This window comes from Acanthochromis polyacanthus, chromosome 15, assembly GCF_021347895.1.
Source record: "Acanthochromis polyacanthus isolate Apoly-LR-REF ecotype Palm Island chromosome 15, KAUST_Apoly_ChrSc, whole genome shotgun sequence".
In the NCBI taxonomy this organism is placed as follows: Eukaryota; Metazoa; Chordata; class Actinopteri; family Pomacentridae; genus Acanthochromis; species Acanthochromis polyacanthus.
In genome coordinates this window covers 6151347-6172206 of record NC_067127.1, presented here as the reverse complement: position 1 = coordinate 6172206, position 20860 = coordinate 6151347, and the positions used below count along the sequence as shown (strand labels likewise).

General features: G+C 40.2%; 1 protein-coding gene across 1 annotated transcript in view; it reads right to left on the bottom strand.

Annotated features, from left to right (window-relative positions):
• Window positions 1–20551, bottom strand: part of ryr2b (ryanodine receptor 2b (cardiac)) — a 64356-nt gene extending 43805 nt beyond the window's left edge. Inside the window, exons 1-31 of the mRNA XM_051960076.1 lie at window positions 20365–20551; window positions 17959–18033; window positions 17755–17833; window positions 17490–17602; window positions 16941–17094; window positions 15100–15196; window positions 14939–15013; window positions 14323–14479; window positions 13984–14145; window positions 13724–13845; window positions 11200–11383; window positions 10978–11113; window positions 10724–10819; window positions 10357–10475; window positions 9492–9625; window positions 7696–7937; window positions 6591–6783; window positions 6103–6322; window positions 5847–5951; window positions 5573–5676; window positions 5331–5414; window positions 4975–5134; window positions 4570–4717; window positions 4039–4247; window positions 2639–2813; window positions 2277–2485; window positions 1902–2088; window positions 1495–1627; window positions 1048–1162; window positions 562–722; window positions 180–339 (exon numbers count right to left, since the gene is read on the bottom strand). Of these exons, the coding sequence (XP_051816036.1) occupies window positions 180–339; window positions 562–722; window positions 1048–1162; window positions 1495–1627; window positions 1902–2088; window positions 2277–2485; window positions 2639–2813; window positions 4039–4247; window positions 4570–4717; window positions 4975–5134; window positions 5331–5414; window positions 5573–5676; window positions 5847–5951; window positions 6103–6322; window positions 6591–6783; window positions 7696–7937; window positions 9492–9625; window positions 10357–10475; window positions 10724–10819; window positions 10978–11113; window positions 11200–11383; window positions 13724–13845; window positions 13984–14145; window positions 14323–14479; window positions 14939–15013; window positions 15100–15196; window positions 16941–17094; window positions 17490–17602; window positions 17755–17833; window positions 17959–18033; window positions 20365–20517 (4461 nt within the window). The 5' untranslated portion in view covers window positions 20518–20551. The remainder of the gene's footprint in view (window positions 1–179; window positions 340–561; window positions 723–1047; window positions 1163–1494; window positions 1628–1901; window positions 2089–2276; window positions 2486–2638; window positions 2814–4038; window positions 4248–4569; window positions 4718–4974; window positions 5135–5330; window positions 5415–5572; window positions 5677–5846; window positions 5952–6102; window positions 6323–6590; window positions 6784–7695; window positions 7938–9491; window positions 9626–10356; window positions 10476–10723; window positions 10820–10977; window positions 11114–11199; window positions 11384–13723; window positions 13846–13983; window positions 14146–14322; window positions 14480–14938; window positions 15014–15099; window positions 15197–16940; window positions 17095–17489; window positions 17603–17754; window positions 17834–17958; window positions 18034–20364) is intronic.
• Between the last annotated feature and the right edge of the window lie 309 nt (window positions 20552–20860).

Sequence of the window (20860 nt, the reverse complement as noted above, 5' to 3'; positions counted from 1 at the left end):
CGTTATCCTCAGTTTCAGTTCATAAAAACTTAAACAGGTTATTCTCCCAATTGTGACATACATATTTCAGTACTGAATTTAAACTTAATGCTATTACATTTAGCAAAAATTCTGAATACAGAAGAGGAACTAGTTAGAGGAGAATACTTCCAATCAGATCAGTCTGGTGTGTGACCTACTTGGTAGAAAGTGGTCATCTCCACTCCACTGGCAGTAAAGGTGAGCAGCCCAGTGGCCGTGTCAATTAAACAGCCAATTTCCAAGCCTGCACTTCTCCGACTCTGAGACAGGCCTGTTGCCTCTCCAGCACACACCATGTAACAGTTACACCGCTTCACACTTTGCAAAAAGATAGGAATACGCTCCATTATCAGTTTCATGCAAATTTGCAGCACATTGGAATAAAAAAATTAAGTTCTTCAGTAGTACCATGAATGAATCTTATATTACAGTCTAGTGACTATGGCGGTAAAAACAATAATGACCACCTCTCTGCCTGCAATTAACATTAAAATTCCTGTCTCACATACGAATACCATAATTGTCTCTGTGCACACTAACCTTTCCTGGACTTTGCCACTGTCATCTCCGAGGGTGACAGTCACAGTATGGACGCCGTCAGGGTCAAAAGCTGTGTCATGCTCATGAAAGTCAGCAGTCACCCAGCCCACCCACACGTTGAGCGGCTCCTGACCTGGAAGAACCCTCACTGAGTAGTAATACTGAAACAGGGACAAGTCAGATGGTGTCACTATTTAGTATTTGCATCTTGCACTCTAGGTGAATATTGCGGCTGGTATTTTCATCTACCAACAAATGCCTGAAGCACACTGCATGTCCAGGAGCCGTATATTTCAATTTATTTCACTTTTGTACGCTCTGAGGTTGCAGAATGCCCAAAAACATTGGGCTTTTTCTTTTATTATTTGTGAATATAAATAAGCAAATTACGAGCACAAAGAATTTGTTTTTCTTATGAGCACAGATTTCTATTGTGTAATTATGTTGGTATGATGACACAGACTAACAGGAAAATCAAAGTCTTACTCTGGAGCTCTGGATCAGGTGATCATAGTTGTCTTTGTCAACTACAACATCCTCCAGAAGCCGTGCAGACGAGTTGCTGCTGACTAACCCTGGTTTATTCTTCTTCAGCATGAACCTTACAAACCAGAAACAAGAAATAATTCCTACAAAGCATTTTATACATGAATAGTGACTGTGATAACATAGGGAGTTTATCTGTTCTCTTTACTATCAGTTTGTTTCGTTTTACATCTTTCATGTTTTGCAAATTAATTAAAGAACCATCCTTTTGTTATTTAAATCAAAGCAGACAAAAATACAACAGCTCTGAATAACTGGCGCTTTATTATTCTACATCAAGTAAAAATAATGAATTAAATGTTCATGCCTGTGTGGGCAGTCTTCCATATTTCAAACATTATACAATTCAAAGCATATGCTCCTAATTTCAGTTTCTCTGTAACCTACCGTTGTTTCAGTCTTGATGTTTTGTCGTGGCTATGATCCTTATGGTTGAGCTCATCTCTTGAGCCAGCAAAGCTGTGAGCTGACTTCATCAGCACTTCAAAGTCAGAGTCAACCTCCTCTTGCTCTTTCTTTCCTAAAAGGACAACAGGCATTAATTACAGAAGGGCCTTGGGGAGCTTAAGCAGAGCAACTCATCAAGGTCATAATGGTAGAGCACCAGTAATCTAGATACACAGTAATTATTCCACCCAGTGGTTCAATAATTTTTATATGTTGCATCAGGTATAATGTCGCTGGCTGTTTCAGCCTATTTCAAGCTAAACAAGTCCTTATTGTGGTCATTTGTAAAGTTTTCTTAAGTCTTCTCTATGTTTACTTTGAACACATTATATATAATGTCACTGAACCTGGAGAGAGAGAGTTGGACGCTACAGGAAGCACACCCCCTGCAGGGCTACGGAGAATGGCAGCACATTCGATGGACATGCTGAGCCGGTAAAAGCCCATCTCACTTCCTCCGCCGTGGTGGGCTGCCAACCGTTGAGTGACCCTCAGGCTGGATAAGGAATCCTTAGAGCCACTGACTCGAGTGACCTTGAATAACATTTGAACAAGGTTTTCAGGATGGGAGTTCTGAATTAACCATTGCTATTATAAGTAACCCTCTGGTCCGATGAAGGTCTGGATATAAATAATGTAGAAAATATCGTAGAGTGCATGGTTAAAAATGCACATTATCCAAGTTACTGGGAAAAATAAATCTTACAGACAAGGGAACTGACCTGCAAGTTGTGATCATGTGGCAGAATGGATGTAAACTGAGGTTGTTTCCAGCTCATCCACAGGGCTGGGTCTCTGGCCATGTTGACAGCAAATGGTTTATAGCCTTCCTGCAGGCCACACACTGTAAAGTACTGCAGAGAGCCCACTTGACGGCCCAGGTTTAGCCTCCCCACTTGGTTGATCCCAACACTGACTACAGGCAACAGGCCTGGCAAAGATAGATGAGACGAGATGAAAAAAGCGACATAATAAACATAACTTTGATATCGGTTGCACTTCTTATAATACAGTGAAAAATCATTTTAATTTCTTATATTTCATTTTGATACACAGTATTTGCAAGTCAAAAACTCATCCAGACCATCACTGATATCAAAGTCCTTGGCAGCCAGCTCTGATCCTCTGTCATTAAATAGCACCTCTCCGTTGAGTGTGACCATCATGGTGCGTTCAGTCATGTCCACCAAGCAGGCCACCACATCGCCTCTGAGCCACGGACGCCCCAGAGGTTCACCGCCCTGATGGTGCCACTGAGCCTGAAAAGCAACGATGAGTTAGGAAGGAGAGACGGGTGTAAAAAGCCTTGCATAGAACAGACAAAGTGATCGAGAAACCAACTCCATTTAGACTATTTATTATTTGAGGTTGCTGTTAACATGACTGTCTCATAACTCAGGTCTTCCTCCAGTTGCTTAAGTCAAGATACTTGGTGAATTACACACTGGTCAATTCAAGATTTTGAAATATCTTTATCTTCCATCTGTCTTCCATAGCACATCTACTTTCAGATTAGGGAAGGACAACATTCAAAATACAGATCTCGGGGTTCATTTTGCTACTTTTTTTTGCTGTTGGACATTGCTGTAAATTGGTATATATTTGATGAGATATTTCAATAGAAATATTGTATTAAAAAAAGAAATATTTGTCTTACTATATTAATGTGTATTCTGACATTACCTATTACTTAAAGAAGTTACCGATAAACAATGCTTTCAAATAAAAAATAAATAAAAGTAGCACATTTTACAATACATTTCTTGAAAGGCTACTTTATCAAAAATCATTTTTATCACACTCTGAGCCAAAAATTCCCACTTCAGCAATGCATACCAAACTCTTCTAGTCCCATCAATATTCTGCGTGTTTTTACAGAAGGGGGTTGTTCATACATCATTCATAGCATGATTTATAGAACATGTTCTACCTTAAAACATGGCAAACAGGATTTATTTTTCTTTCACAGCTGCTGACAGTGGCGATACAAGAGATATCCAAAATCCCCTCTGTGAAAACTGCAATATGTCCACAAAATGAAACAAGAATATACAACCTGGCTATATTCAGCATTCAGATTTCTTTTCTGAAATGTACGCAGATCACCACATATTTTCAAACTCATGATACAAAAAAATAACCATGCCGATCCGAGTTGGTCAATCACATAATGTAAAGCAACATGTAACTAATGTAAAGTAACATGTTTATATTTATATTTGGAGTTTCTATTGTTTCATTTCCCCTCCTTCCATTAGACCATTATTTTATAGACAAGCCCAAGGCCAGAGTCTTTGTCCTCTAAAACATTTGCATACTGTATGAGTAAATCAATGAAACAAAAAAAGAAGGAAATGTGAGTTGTGATAACGCCATCTTTCACATTAAAAGAAAAAAACAACATTTGGGCTTTAACAAACTGTGAATGCTGTTCTGACAGCAACAGTTCTTCATTTAAGGAACTGTCAAATTTGAATATCTCACCTCGCATCCATCGAAGACATACGCCTGGTCATCTGAGCCAAGCTCTTTATCGGGGGTACAGCCTGGTCGGGCCCAGCCCACTCTTATATTCCCTGCTGTCAGTATTTCAAATTCAAAATACCACTTCCCCCGAGTCACAGCATATGATTTATCTGGCCTGAACACTCTGCACTTCTCAGCAGAGAAGAGACACGGTTTAGACAATGTGGCTGTAAAAGCAAGAAACAGAGAAAACAAAGTTGTCTGCTAAAATATAAACTGTCTCATTAAATACAGAGTATCTCTACAATTCAGTTGCAGTGCTGAAAATGTAAGATAGCACAACTAAGACTTTGCATTTGTTTCACTTGATAAGAAAGTAGGCTATATCATCATTCAACGTACATCAATTACTTTAATAATAATCATACATTTTATTTGTATAGCGCTTTTCAAAACACTCAAAGACACTTTACATATAAAATTATCACACTTTAGACTTACAGTCCCTACAATACACAAAATGAGCCATAATACGGCTTTGAGACATACTCTGTTCCTGGTTGAGGGGCTCCAGGCTGTAACCATATGCCAGCAAGGTGCACACAGCCTCTCTGACACTCTCTCTGCCCATTCTCCTAGTCCTTTCATCAAGAAGGTTGTAGGGCACAAGGAACGGGCTCCGCTTTGCTTTTACATCCTAAAAATACAGACGCAAAGAGCAAAACTGCAACTGTATTTGTCAGAAACCATCATCAGTGTCTTCCTGGACAGAACACACTGCTACTTTTGACTGAAAGACTATTTGAAAGCATTGCACATTCTATATTCTTTATTCTACTTGAAAATGCTAGACGTATAATTTTGAGTGTAGCAGCAATCGATATTATGACTGAAAACACGTTCAAACGCAGTTCCTCCTCTGATCAATGCAGTAATGTCACACAGAACATCAACCTGTTGGGCTCCATGGGTCCATCCCTGCTTGACACGCTCTCTTGCCCACACATTGTGTTCATTCTCTGCGAGCAAGTTAACTACCTCCTCATGGGCTGAGGTCAGAAAAACCTGGCTCAAGTCTATTGGAGCAGGCCTGTAGCCACTGAGCTGCTCATACCTTAGAGAAGGAACAAAAAACAGAGCATTGGTGCATCAAGATGTGAACTAAAGTCAAACAATTACAGAAGAGGTTATGATTATGGGATTTGCTTTTACAGTACTCATGAAGAAGGCAGCAATTAAATCGAGGTGCCCTTTTGAAAACTTTTGATGTAAAACTGAGGCAGGACACTAAACATGTATGTTACTCTTACTTAGTGGGAAGTCTCTTGTGTTTGACATGTTCCTCTGCGTGGTCATCGGTCAAACCAATGTGAAAACCAAGGGCCAGAAGAGTCCTCCAGTGGAAAAACAGAAACATTGATTAATACAGAAAACATCAAATCTGAATAGCAGAAGTTCTGCAGACATGCATTTATGCGTCACATTTGTTCGTTTTTAAAACTATTCAATGAGTGAATCAACGTAATCAAGTGTAGTAATTTATTCGGCTCACCTGAGGGTGTCCTGAGCCATCTGAAGGTTCTGGTTTCTCTCCTGCTCTGGTAGCTTGGAGAACTCCACCACACATGGATCATGTTTCTTACCTTCATCTCTCACCTGTGTGACAAAAACATGCTTTTTTTTTTTCTTGACAAACGCTTTATTTTTTGCACACTGCAAGGACAACTAATGCAGATGACACATTACCAATTTCATACGGACAATGTTAACTAGTTATTCAAGCATTCCATGTAATACAATTATTGCTGCTGTATCACTTTTCTTACTGGTCCATACGTCCATCCAAGATCAATCTTGTCCATTACCCAGAGTTCATGAATATTCTCAGCCATTTTTTCTCTGATGTCCTCAAGTTGTGGAGGCAACAACGCCTACCAGGATAACAATAAAAACAAACAGGTAATCAAACTGCTGTGGTATGATACATTATGTCTGCAAAAATAATAAAGTGTATTTCAAAATCTGAAATCTATACATAGAATTTAAAAAAAATAAAATCTATTTGATTAAACTGATTATTACCTTACTGACGTCCACGGGTGTAGGAGTAAATGTAACAGGAGCAACGGGTACAAAGGGGCCCATAAGCTCTTGCTTTCCTTCTCCACGATCCAACATGTATTTCTGACATGGCTGTACCTTCAGCTTGACTTTTGGGAGCAGAGCTTCAGAGCATGACGCAAAACCTGGTGGGGGCAGGAAGCGAAAGTTTCCATGCCTTCCCCCAAACAGAAAACGAACCCTGATTTATAGAAAAGAAGTACAAGAAAGTGAGTTCCTGTTTTACAGTCATTACAGAGACAAAACTATGAACAGATCAGACAGAAATGCACATGGATGAGGTTTGTGATTATGCTTTAATATCACCGATAGTCATTACAATAAAGATGGGATTGTTAAATGAAAACAAACCCAGAACACTACTGAATACAATATGCTCACTCATGATTAATTAAAACCAAAAGCAACCATGCAGAACAGTAAAACACAAAAATATGGTCACTACTGACTTGACTCCAGCAGAGAAGCTGACCACAGGATGAAGAAGCCCATTAGCGCTGAAGTTCTCCAACATGCCCTGCACAGGGAGACCGTTGACCCGGAAGGAGATGCAGGGAACAGTGAGGTCAAGACAGCAACTAACCACATCATCATCTCTCAGCAGGTGAGGGAAGGGAGAGCTGACTTTGCGAGCCACACAGCCTGAGATTCAATGAACACAGCCACCGTTTAATTTCTTCGAAATGCTAAAGCGCAGCAAGCCAAGATTGAAGATTTAAAATACTTGATTGAATTAAACACCAACTATAAAAACAAAAACGATTTTTATATTATTTATGTGGACGTATTTCTTTCATAACTACAATAAATGTTAAACTAATTGTAATGATTGAGGCTTCTGGGCCCACTGCCGGGCTATGATTGACACATTGACAATATTTTATTGTGGCATTTAAAGCAAGACTCTGCTTCGCTTTCAGTGTTGTTACAGTATCCATAGTGAACAGGATTAAAATGCACTGACTATTAGTTTTCACACTTTCTGTATTAAATGTAATGTGGCAGAAACAAATCAAAAGTTTTTTACTGAATAACTTAGAGCAAGAATCACTGTTGCTATCCATAATGATAATTTACTGGCTGTCTTTCTTCATGCTTTAAAGAACAAACTGCAATATGTTAATGGATCCCTCTGGATAATTAAGTGCTGCTGAACAACAGCAGTTGCTGCAGTTATTCCAATCGCGAGAAAGATTTCAAGTTTCCTAAACAGGCTGATTATAAAAGATCAATTTTATTGAATTTCTTTGCTCATTTTAATTAGGCACCACTCAATTGTACCACTCTGCAACATAAACAGATATTTGCCTCAAAGTATCTGTACAGATACTGAGATTTGTTTTTGGAATATGTGAAGCAACTGAGCAGGTCTAAATCTACAGTCTTTCTGGGTATTAAACTCTAAAGATCAGTAAAACCCATGTGACTGCTCATTATTTTGCTCTTTGACAAAACTGAAAGACTGCAATAGCGTTTTACAATCAAGGTCCAGTGAGCAAGATCCCTAGAAACACTACATAACACATCTTTAACTCTGTTTGAGCTCATCCTCACCTGACCAGAGGTAAAGCCCATCAAAGCCGTATGAGCAGAGGTCGTCTCCCACTCCGTTGCCCCCCCAGCCCTCTCCTCCTGTGGGCCTGGGCTGATAGCCATTAGTGCAAGCCCAGCCAACACGCAGGTGTGTGGGCTCAGGAGTAAGGAAGGGGTTGATATGATCCACAACCAACTCATAGTACCACTTCCGATGCTGGGCTGAATCTTCTCCCATATCCAGGAAGATGTTTGGTCTCATGCTGTGGTGAAGTCGTGTCGCAGACAGAACCAAAGAAACACAAAAAGAGTCAGAAAGGATTGAGGATTGTGGTGAATTACAGTTGTTGAGAGTACAATATTTTTAGTACAATATTTTGAAAAATATATTGTACAGTTCAAGCATTTTTCTTGCACACTTCAGTACAAGATTGTTTAGAAGGTAAAGATGCATAATTTCATGACGCCACTGTACACTCAGAGAGGATCAAGCAACCAACTCCAACAGAGTGAGGAAGCGTCTCTACTAGAGCTTAGCTGGTGGTTCCAAGTCAGTTTTAGTCAGAATCTCCCAGTTAAAATGTTACTCAAATCATATGAAGAAATCAAGCATATCAACTATTCGCTCTGAATCAGAACCTTTAACATTTTGAGCAAGCGACGATTGAAAAATGAGGTGTAAAATGATAAGTGGAACGTGATAAAAATGGATGAAAAGAATGGACAGGAAAAAAGAATAGACAAAAGAGCATCTGGGAGAATTGGCGAACTGCGGTGGGCGAGGAAGAGAAGATGGAGAAAAGAAAGAAAATTGACGAGATAAATGAAATCTGAATGAAAGCAGATGTACTAATGAAGCATTTAGATGAACAAAAAGTAAAAGTGATGGAACAAGAAATGCTTCAGGAGGAAGAGAGAGCTGGGGAATGGACTGAGCAGGTGTGAGGAATATGAGACAAAATAAGCTGTGAGGCCTGAGGAATAAAATGGATAGGGCTGATGGAGAAAAGCATGATAAAAGAAGGCAGCTGCTTACAGAGAAAGAGCAGATTGAGAGAGAGAGAGAATAAAAGAAGACAAAAAAACAAGCACAAAGGAAACGGGAAATGGAGACTGCCTCCAAGATCAGACTGGCACAGCGGGCCAAAATATTGAGAGAACGTGAAGCATGATGAAACTGGATAAAGAATGTCCAAAGATTGACTCAGTTCAGTGAAACCACCTCAGGCAGCGGGAAACTTTTTTAGCGTCTCACTGAAAAAGGCTGAGACTGAACATCTGTGCTCCACCATCGACATTATTGGTCTGATCTATTCAGACAAAAAGAAACAGTGCAGCTGATGAAAAGACAGCAGTGAAAGAGGGAAGTAAGTCTTCAGTAATGTCCAACAGAGAAAAGCTGAGTGCTGTGCTGGAGAGAAATCTAAAGCATTTCTTGTATCAAGGATGTGGATGCTTTACAGATGGAAAACAAATGCAGGAACAAGCATGAGAAGAGCCAGAGACAGAGGGCTCCCATTCAGCGATCCTATAAAAATTTTAAAAAGCAAGGATAGAATATTGGAAGATGCCCTTGATGCACCACAGCCATATTTCAAAATCCCCATCTGTTTGAACTAATCACAAAAGTAAATGTGTTTTGAGTAACTTTTGTGTCTGTTTATGTGTACTCTGAAAGAAAATAATGAGACAAGTCAAAATGCAGAGGAATTCAGGAAAATATTGAATAGAAAAAGAGTAAGACAGAATGAAACGAGGCGAATGACTGAGCCGAAACAAAAAAGGCAGCCCTATTCAGAGAAAAGGTTCTAAATTACCTGGTGACCTGATTAACCAGACGTGTTTGGAGTAGCAAATCTCTGTCTGGCAGCAGGATGTCACAGATGAGGTTCTGATTGGATCGCACCGCCACACCATGGCACACACACAGAGAGCACAGCATCTCCAGCACCTGGAACACAACCTGTCAGCACTTCAGGCAGCAACAGCTCAATAAACAAATGGAAATGATGCCCGGGAATAGGAAACAGCTCGTAAACCACTATTATAGCTGCTAACAGCTGCAATACTTGTCTCAACGTTCTTGAAACATGTTGGAACTGCAACTGCATTCAGAGTCATTTCCACTATGATGATGTGTTTTTCATCACAAATCTAAATTTAAACTAGCTACTGTAGCCTGTAAATACATAACAATAATTCCAATAACTGGTCATTTTGCTGAAATCATTTATAATAACATCCATCCATCCATTCTCTATACACTGCTTTATCCTCACTAGGGTCATGGGGGGTGCTGGAGTCTATCCCAGCTGACTCGGGTGAAGGCAGGGGACACCCTGGACAGGTCACCAGTCTGTCGCAAGGCTACATATACAGACAAACAATCACACTCACATTCACACATACGGGCAATTTAGAGTATCCAATTCACCTCATCATATTTTTGGACGGTGGGAGGAAGCCGGAGTACCCGGAGAAAACCCACGCATGCACAGGGAGAACATGTAAACTGCATGCAGAAAGATCCCGGGCCCAAGCCGGGATTTGAACCGGGGATCTTCTTGCTGCAAGGCGAAAGTGCTAACCACTACGTCACTGTGCAGCTATTTATAATAACATGCACATTGCATCTCAAGATTTTTATTCTGAACACAGTTAAAATTCTTCGACACACTCTACCTTGTGGTTGCATCCATGCTTGTCTAGAAATGAGATGATAGACTGAATGTGTCCGTCTTTGATGACGTTGAGCGCTTTGGGACTTTCCACTAAAACACAATGCAAAACCTCCAAGACTCCTGAAAATGCAAATGCTCATTAATGCATGGAAGATACCCCATATTTAACCTCTATAGTTCCATATTTTTCTATAATGTTGAGGTAAGTAATGCTAAATATGATGCACAGCAGATGACAGAATATGTCTTAAATATTTCACTACGAAATCAGTGATGTGAAAGAACTGAAATGTATTTATAAATACATCATAGCATGAATGTATTATGAAAACAACTGAAAAATTGGATTGCAACTGAATCGAACACACCAGAAGAGGCCTCCAGCCGGTCCAGCCTGCTAATGAGCCAGTCGAGAGAACCTGAAAAATGTGCACAGTTCACACGGTTTCCCCGGATCAGAGCGGCTGAAGGGGAAAAAAGAAGGCAACCTTGAAAAAAATCTGCATCTGAATGGGTTATTAGGAGATCGGTAGATGTTAAAGAGGAAAAATGTGTAGCCCTTTGACATGTGTAAGAAAGTACCATTGAGCCCACTATACTTGCAGGATGTGTTAATTCTCACCCAGGAGCTCATAAAAATGGTTTAGGATGGTCTCCCACTTTTCTCCTGTGTCACTCTGAGGAGCTTCAGCAAAATGAGAAGGACTGCTAGACTGGTGAAGACGGTCAATACAATCTAGGACCAAATCTATCACGCCCTGAGAGGAAAACATGGTATACTTATGGAGCAGTGCAACAAATCACATGGAGGACCAATTTACTCATTAACACGTGTTAGATTTACCTCTTCTTGAAACATGTTCTGCCGATTCTTCAGCGCTGTCATGGTGTTCTGTTTAGCTTCATGGCTTTGTCCATCAAGTGGTGGCTGGAAGTAGTTTATTAGATCTTGCAGACTGTGTTTCACTATCTCTACTGGCAGGCTGATAGAGGGAAGGTTTCCTTCTTGATTAAAGCCATCCAGTTTCCTAAAAAAAATATGAGATCTGTTTTTTTAGCCTTAAATTACAGGACTTCAAAAATCTTTTTGCGTTTTAATGATACTGGCTTTAACTCTTTGATGCACATCAAGAGTCAGAAGATACCCATATTCAATGGAATATGGGTATCTTTTGACCCATGTTATGCATCAAGTGTTATCCTTACACACGTGGACAAAATTGTTGGTACCCCTCAGTTAAAGAAGGAAAAACCCACAATTCTCACTGAAATCACTTGAAACTCACAAAAGTAACAATAAATAAAAATTTATTGAAAATTAAATAATCAAAAACAGCCATTACTTTTGAATTGTTGATTAACATAATTATTTAAAAAAACAAACTAATGAAACAGGCCTGGACAAAAATGATGGTACCTCTATAAAAGATTGAAAACTATTTGACCAGAGTGACATGATTAACTCAGGTGTGTCATTTAATTGACATCACAGGTGTTTCCAAACTCATAATCAGTCAGTCTGCCTATTTAAAGGGAGACAAGTAGTCACCCTGCTGTTTGGTGAAAAGGTGTGTACCACACTGAACATGGACAACAGAAAGCGAAGGAGAGAATTGTCCCAGGACATCCGAAAAAAAATTATAGACAAACATCTTAAAGGTAAAGGCTATAAGACCATCTCTAAACAGCTTGAAGTTCCTGTGACAACAGTGGCTCATATTATTCAGAAGTTCAAGACCCACGGGACAGTAGCCAACCTCCCTGGACGTGGCCGCAAGAGGAAAATTGATGACAAATTGAAGAGACGGATCGTTGGAATTGTATCCAAAGAGCCCAGAGCAACCTCCAAAGAAATTAAAGGTGAACTCCAAGGCCAAGGTACATCAGTGTCAGATCGCACCATTCGTCGTTGTTTGAGCCAAAGTGGACTTCATGGGAGACGACCAAGGAGGACACCACTGCTGAAAAAAACTCATAAAAAAGCCAGACTGGAATTTGCAAAAATGCATGTTGACAAGCCACAAAGCTTCTGGGAGAATGTCCTTTGGACAGATGAGACCAAACTGGAGCTTTTTGGTAAGGCACATCAACTCTATGTTCATAGACTCAAAAACCAAGCATACGAAGAAAAGAACACTGTCCCTACGGTGAAACATGGAGGAGGCTCAGTAATGTTTTGGGGCTGCTTTGCTGCATCTGGCACAGGGTGTCTTGAAAGTGTGCAAGGTACGATGAAATCTGAAGACTATCAAGGCATTCTGGAGAGAAATGTGCTGCCTAGTGTCAGAAAGCTTGGTCTCAGTCGCAGGTCATGGGTCTTCCAACAGGACAACGATCCAAAACACACAGCCAAAAACACCCAAGAATGGCTGAGAGAAAAGCGTTGGACTATTCTAAAGTGGCCTTCTATGAGCCCAGATCTGAATCCCATTGAACATATGTGGAAGGAGCTGAAACATGCCATTTGGAGAAGACACCCATCAAACCTGAGACAACTGGAGCTGTTTGCTCATGAGGAGTGGGCCAAAATACCTGTTGACAACTGCAGAACGCTCATTGACAAATACAGAAATTGTTTAATTGCAGTGATTGCCTCAAAAGGTTGTGCAACAAAATATTAAGTTATGGGTACCATCATTTTTGTCCAGCCCTATTTCATTAGTTTGTTTTTTTAAATAATTATGTTAATCAACAATTCAAAAGTGATGGCTGATTTTGATTATTTAATTTTCAATAAATTTTTATTTATTGTTACTTTTGTGAGTTTCAAGTGATTTCAGTGAGAATTGTGGGTTTTTCCTTCTTTAACTGAGGGGTACCAACAATTTTGTCCACGTGTGTATCTGAATCAAGGGTCAATTTGATTGTGAAACTCGTGTCAAATTTACAATTTTGGTCTATAAAAATATTTTCTGTTTTTTACAAAAATAGTTTGAGACGGTACCAAAGACACAAGTTATTTCTCTCTCAGTGCAGAAGAAAGAACTTTTTTTTTTAAAGTCCCTAACAGCATTCTCTCAGTATTCTGAAACGCTGCTATGGAAGCATTCCAAAACTCATGACAAAAGAAGAAGAAAAGAGAAGACGACAAAGGAACAAGCCGAATATTCGGATCCCAACCCTGTCGGAGGTTGCGATCTCAAAATAAATATTGGGATACCACCGTAACGACCGAATATTCAGATATTCGGGTCCAGCCCAACAAATTTGCGCCATCAACCTGTTCTCAGCTGGACATTTAGTTTATTATTTCACACCAGTCATTTTCATGGAGCAAAACTTTACAATTTTCACTATGTTAGCAGAAGCATGGCTCTGTCAGTGTGCTGTCTTCGAATGACTGAAGGTCCTAATCCAGCATTTAGTACCTTATCAAGCGAGTGAAGAGGTGAGTAGCACTCCGGATTAGCTTGGCAGTGTGAGATTCTTCCCTCTGAGAACGAGAAAGCGTCAGTCCATCGTCCATGTGACCTTCACTGTGCAAAATGGCCTGAAACCAAATGATTTAAAATTATTTCCAACAGATTCTTTCAACATGTTAAAATGCTGTTGTCAATAAACCTTACAAAAGTGGTTAATCAATGGTGACTGTCTTATAAAAGCAGTAATATTTAATCTAAGGGTTTACCCTTCTTTGAGAACCTCCTGTACGAGACTTGGCGTCAGCAGCTTGGTAGGTCAACCAGAGTCCAGAGTCTACATGTTGGACGTAACAAATGGAGTCTCCGTACTTGATCTCTGGGGTTCCCATGCCATCGCCATTAGTCTTTATGCCGGTGTCAAGCTTCTCCTATGGGCAAAAATCCATTATCATGCATTATTACGTTTCATTGAACAAAAATGCTTCTTTATTATTAAACTTTTATGATTATGAGCTGAAAAAAGGCTGCACTGTTAAATTTTCAGACTGGGATTGGATCACAGCAGCACTAAAAATGTCCAGGGTGTTTCCCACGTCACTCCTGACCTTCGATGATCTGAAGCAGAAGGAGGTTGTGTTGATGTCTGCCTTGTCCCGATCAACCAGATGGAGGCCTCTGTCCTCCGTGAGACCCAGGTACCTCCCAGTAGTCACATGGCACAGTCTAAACGGCTGGCCCCAGCACGTATGCCGACCACTCCAGCTAGAGAATATCAAGAGCATTGTGGGGTTTTTATTGTTGCTTTTGGTTTCCTTTGAAGATAACTGAATAGGCTACAACACTTAGTTTTTCCTCTTTACTCTTGAAATGTCACACTAGGGGACACACCCGTAATTCCATCCTGGACCGGTGATATCACATATAGTTCCAGCAACTCTGTACAACCTTTATTTGCAGAAAGAGCAGCAGGAACACAAAACCTGGGCATTGCTCCAGATATAAGCAGGAGCAGTATGTGCAATTGAGCGACTTCTATGGTCTTAACAACAATCAAACAATGTGCTCTTGTGGTATTTTAACGTTATTAACTTTAAAACAACAGCTTGAGACTAAAATTGTACTTAAAAGCACATGTGGAGAAAAAAAATGCATCTTAAAAACAATAATGCATATCTGTTGAAACAGCAAGTGAGTGGATCATCCTATTCCCTGTACACTTACACAACACGCAGAATCTCTAGCCTCCAGAGAGAGCGGGCATGGCTGGACACTGATCCAATCTCATAATGCATTATCCTAGATTAAGGAAACAGACGTGGTCACAGAAGTAGAGGACATTTTTCTCCAGCTGACATGGGAGGAGGCTGGGCTTTCCAACTGACCTTTGAAGCTCCTCTCCCTGCTCTGTAGAGGGAATAGTCAGACATGCAGCACTGTGGCCGTGGAGTAACCGCAGTGTTTCGCCCCCCTTCAGGTAACCTAGAATTAGCATACAAATAAAAATGTAAACACTGTCCTGTACTGGAAGAGACCTTCACTGTGTGTTTAAAACAGGATATAAAAGCTTTATAAGTGTTGCCTATAACTCATGTCCAAACAAGTAAAATAGGAGAGAAATAGCACAGAGGGTATGTGTTATGATAATTTTATGTGCCGCTGTTGCGCTGACTAACGAGCATCATTAAAATCTGTGTTTGAACATTTGCAACTTGATTTGACTCATTTCCACTGTCATTTAGTAAAACAGAAGGCCTTCCCACAAAGCTGTATGCCTATTTGGCTTTTACAGTGTACATTTGCTTCATAAACTATTCAGACCTCTTTCACTTTTCCCTTTAATCACACCCATAATGACAGAGTAAAACGATGTTTTTAAAAATTCCTGCCAGTTCAATAAAAATCTACATTGAAACGAATGATTTTGTTTTTTAGTTTTAGGGTTTATTCTATTCCCCTTAATAATTGCTGGCATATGGGAGAATCCATCAGTGGCAAACAGATTAGATTGGACATTGTATCTAAAGATCTGACAATCCACAACACATCTCAAGAAAAAGACCAAGTTATGAAGTCCAAGGAACTACAAGTAGCACAGATCATGGCATGGGTAGACACCATTTCTAAAGCTTTGAATGTTGCCAGGAGCACAATGGCCTCAATAATTATGAAATGGAAGTCTGGAACCACCTCGTCCTACATTTTGCCATCCGGCCAAATCGAGTAAACTAGATGAGCACTCAGAGAGTACACAAGGCCACTGTCATATCTCAAATTTGAACATAACTGGTCTGAATCTGCACTAAAATTTAAAAGGTTCTTTGTGTTTCCATGATATAATATAAATCTCCAATGAGTTTTATGCAGTTCAAATTAGTGGTTTTTGTTTAATCTTGTCAGCAGACAAACACCAGCGACAGAGGTGATCAAGAACCGAACAGTTACTGTAACAGAGCTGTAAAAGTCCTCTTCAAAGAAGTGACAACCTGTCAGAAAAATGAATATCTCAGGAGCGCTCCATTAATGAGGCCTTCATGGTAGAGCAGCTAGATGAAAGCCACTCTGAGTAGAAGGACATGGCAGCTCTATTGAAGTGAGTGAAATGCCATTTAAAAGACTGAGAGCAAGAGGAAGCACATTCTGTAGTCTGATGACACAAAACTTGCATTTGTTGGGCAGAACGCTGAGCATCAATGTCGGTTAGCAGATTCAGCGACCTGCTCCAGAGTGTAGCAACAATCACCCAAAGCAAACAGCCAAAACAACACCGGACTGGCTTCAGGCCCGGTTTCTAACTGGCCTTGAGTAGCTCAGCCAAAGAACAGATCTAAACCCCTCAAACATCTGTGGAGAGACCTAAAGATAGCTGTTCACAGATGCTTCCCATCCAATCTGTTGGAAGCTGAAAGGATCTGCCACGAAGAATGGGACAGAACTGCCCAAATCCAGGTGTGCACAGCTTGTAGAGGCTTACCCAAAAAGATATGAAGCTGTGACAGCTACTGAAGAGATATCTACAAAGTAATATTATAATTAGAGGCTGAATAAACTTTGGATTTCAGTTTTTGATTTGCTTTAAATTTTCAAAAGATGCTTTTATTTTGTCGATATGAGTTTTTAAGTGTGGACTGCTGGGTAGAGGTGTCGCGTCTGAAAAGTTTTTGAGACATATTTTTTTAACAAAACATAATCATTTGAGAAGTTAATCTTTTTTTTTTCAATTTACTAGAAGAGAGCAAAGAGAAAAGAAACTTGCCTTGAGCAACTGCACCTCCAGAGCAAATGGGAGCAACACTCCAGAGAGTCTGCTGGAAGGCCGCATCAACAATCAGACTGTCACTCAAGCCTTTGTTGTCAAATACAGTACCAAAGGAGAGATGCTGGGAAGGAAGAAAACGGTAATAAGCAAAATGGGCTCATCAACAACAAATACAGCTTCTGATTTTTCTGCCACAATAGCTGTTATCATAAGCCATTATGCTAAACAACTCATCAGACACAGAGAAAATACAGATTGCCAAATACTGTGTAAATCAAAGAAAATGAAAGCAATGACATAGAAATGGTAGTTTGATGGAAAAAATGCTACTGAATGATAGAGAGAAAAACAGAAGGAAAGGATACACGAGTTCCCAACTTCAAATGCTTAATTAGTAGCATTTCATCATTTCTGTAAGTAGCTAGAGTGTCTGACATTTCATATAGTTGGAAATATTCAAACTGTATTCTTTGTCATTTAGGAATAAAGAAAATATGTACTTTTTTACTGACTCACCAGATATCTCTCAGAAGAAACACTGACCAATATGAGGTCATCTCCAACACGCACCTTCTCACCCTCTGACCTCTGCCTGGATGCTGGGTGGACGGTCCACCAACAGGCCTCACCTGAGAGGAAATATACACAAAGGAAAAGTGTGAAACCACAAACACTGTACTCAGAGTTGAGCTCACAAAAAACACAAAATGATATTAGAATCATTCAGACACAAACAATCAAAACGACCCTGATCTGGTTAAAGAGGTCTAACACCAAACACCTGCTTTATCCTCTTGCAGACCAACATCAAAAGCCAGCCTGTCATTTGAAGACTGAGATGAGGACAAGCAGCTGAGATACTGTGAATGAAATAAACAACAGATGCAGATGTTCAGCAAATATAATAAATAGATATGTTAAAAAAAAGTCAATGATACTGTTGAAATACTCTGTCTAATTCCTGCATTACATAAAGATGACCCACCATGCCACTGTATAAGTGGAGGAACAGCACTGCCTGGCCATACAGTAGAGTGCGATGGTTACCTCCAGCTCCCACCTGGAAATCACCATCAGTATGTGGACATTTAAAATGGCATCAATATAAACAAGAACAAAAATGAACAAACAAAAAACAATCAATTTAAGCATTAACAAACATTAAAACCGGAGCAGATTTTGAAGAAAGACTGCTGACACTTCTGTCTCCTCTCTACTTATCTCCTTTTTCATCTCTTCACTCCTCTCCTGTGCACAAGAACAAATGTGCACAAGTATGTACGCGTACAGGACTTACAAGAATAGTGTTGTCTGGTTAGTATGAATCGCTTCTTCTCATTTGTAGAGCCAGGGCTGTGTACGAATGCCAGATCTTGCACTCAAGCTGAACAGGCAGCAAGCTAACTGTGAGTGGATGTTTGCTGGATTTGACAGAAAGTGTACTGGACAGAGTTGCATGCTGCATCTCATACAATGTTTCCCTTTTAACACTTTGTTCTCTAGTTATTTTGCTGAGTTTACCTGACTTAAACACCTGCTGTTCTAGTTTTTAATTACTTATATGTTAATGTAAAACTGTGCTTAGATCCAGACAAATAAATAAAGACCAACTTCCTCCCAAATAGCATCTCAGATAAAATCCCTCTTCAGAGGACTGTGGCCAACAGTTCACAGAAAAGTATGTTTAAGCTAAATAACATACATTAAGCTTTTAAAGGGCACTCATCGAAATAATCTTAAATTCAAAATTTCAACCCTAATGTTACTGGAGGACATATGACTTTTTTTTTCTCCTTTTGTGACATTTTTCGAAATTTTTATTTTTCATGTTGAAATTCAAGGTCAATGAAGTTACCAGACATGGTTCCTTGCCCATTAGTGATAAAAAAATTCAAGAAATGTATATATCATCACTGAGCACAACTACTCAACCATAAAATGTGTGAGCTTCGTCAACTAAACATGGTTAGTTTTGATGTTTCAACCACAAATAAGGAAGAGGACCAAGCCACACATCTGTCTTTGTCCAACTTTGGAGAAAAGAGAAAGTTTGATATGTTCCAGGGCTCTGCTGATTGGTCAAATGCCATGATGTAGTGCGCTGTAACGTAGAGTGATCTTCGTTGATTGGTTGGGTGAAAGCCATATGCTTCTCGACCTCACTGAGAGGTGGAAGCAACAACATACTTAATGTGCAATGAAGCTGCCAAATACGATTAACTGGCAACATATAGTGAGCTATAGTATTTTGAAATTAAATTATGCGACACAAATGGCTCAACGAGACTGACAAAACAAAAAATAAAACAAGAAGTTTTACCAAACTTGGACCGCCCGGCGACAAAGATGACCCCTGTGACCTTGAAAATGAGGCCAAGGTCACCAAATGCGAACTTGACCTGTGTCTTATTATGGTACACCTGTGTACCAAATATGGTGAGGCTACATCAATATTTTATCGAGTTATGGCACGGAAACCAAATTGTTACAGACAAACAAGCAACCAAGCAACCAACCAACCAAGACCATGCAGCTCAAAACAATACCTTCCGGAAAACGATGTTTGCCGGGCGGCAAATATGTCCCATTAACATTAAGATCGGCAACACAGGAGCACAGTGGTTAGGACTGTTGACTACTATCGATCTACTGGTCAGTTTGAGTTTACATGTTGCCTGAATGATCTCTGGGTGCTCCATCTTCTTCCAACAGTCAAAAGCCATGCACAATTAGGTTAATTTGTGATCCTAAACTGGAAGTAGATGTTAATTGTTAGTTATCAAAGTGATAAACAGGAACCTGTAAAAGGCGTATCCACCCTCCCACCTAACATGAGCTGGGATAACATGGAGCCCTTTGTGACCTTCTACAGCAGTGGTTGGCAACTGGCGGCCCGTGGGCCAAAACTGGCCCGTCAGGAATAATATCTGGCCCACCAGATGATTTTGAAAATTTAATTTGGCACAGAGCCAAGCCAGTCCGTCACCGCAACACGAAACTTGCGTGGTCGGCTGCTGTTGGGAATTTCCGCGTTTGCGCTACTGGTCGGACACGGTTGTACCAGCGAGATTTCACTGAGCAACAGTGTGTGCAAAACATGTGTGTGTCTCGGGAGTCATTTTTAATACATCTGTGATCAGAATTGAGACGTGTGTCCCAAGCAGCAGCGATCAGCTGTAGAAGATCCGCTGCTCACGGTATCACCCCGCAACCCCCCCCCCCCGCTCCGCACCCCCCCGCAGGTTGGCCTGCTGTTCCATTGTTTACAAACATTTTGGCCAGAAGCCACATCTACTTGACGACCCCTGCTCTACAGGATAAAGCAGGCACAGCTAATGGATGACTGGAATATTAAGAGGCTCTGAGATAGAAAAGACGACGAGATTCTCACCTCTGCAGCCAGGTGCTCGCTGTGGGCCAGCATCTCCTGCAGGGCTCGGACAGAGAGGCACTGAGCCAGGACAAAGCCACATACAGACAAATCTGGTGGAACATTCTGGTAGAAATGAAAAGACAAAACACTGGATGTCTGAGGTAATTTCATGTCCGTCTGCTTCTTTTACAAGAGAGCATTGCAGTTTGACACCAAATTCTCAGCAAACTGGGAACTGGGCAGTGCAACCTGGGAGGAAAAGGGAGAAAATCTGGCACCTAAGACAATAAATCACAGACACACTTTATATGCTGAATACTAATCAGTTTGGCTGTCAATTAGCAGATAAAAACTATGGAGAAAGAAACTTGTAAACAATGTAGCATAATGCAACTAGCACAAATTCATTAAAATTTATGTAGAGACAAACAGATGCGAACTTGTATTACAACTTTTTGTGATGCACTAGTTTCAAATCTTATAGTCAGAATGTTCAACTGCTACATATTGTATC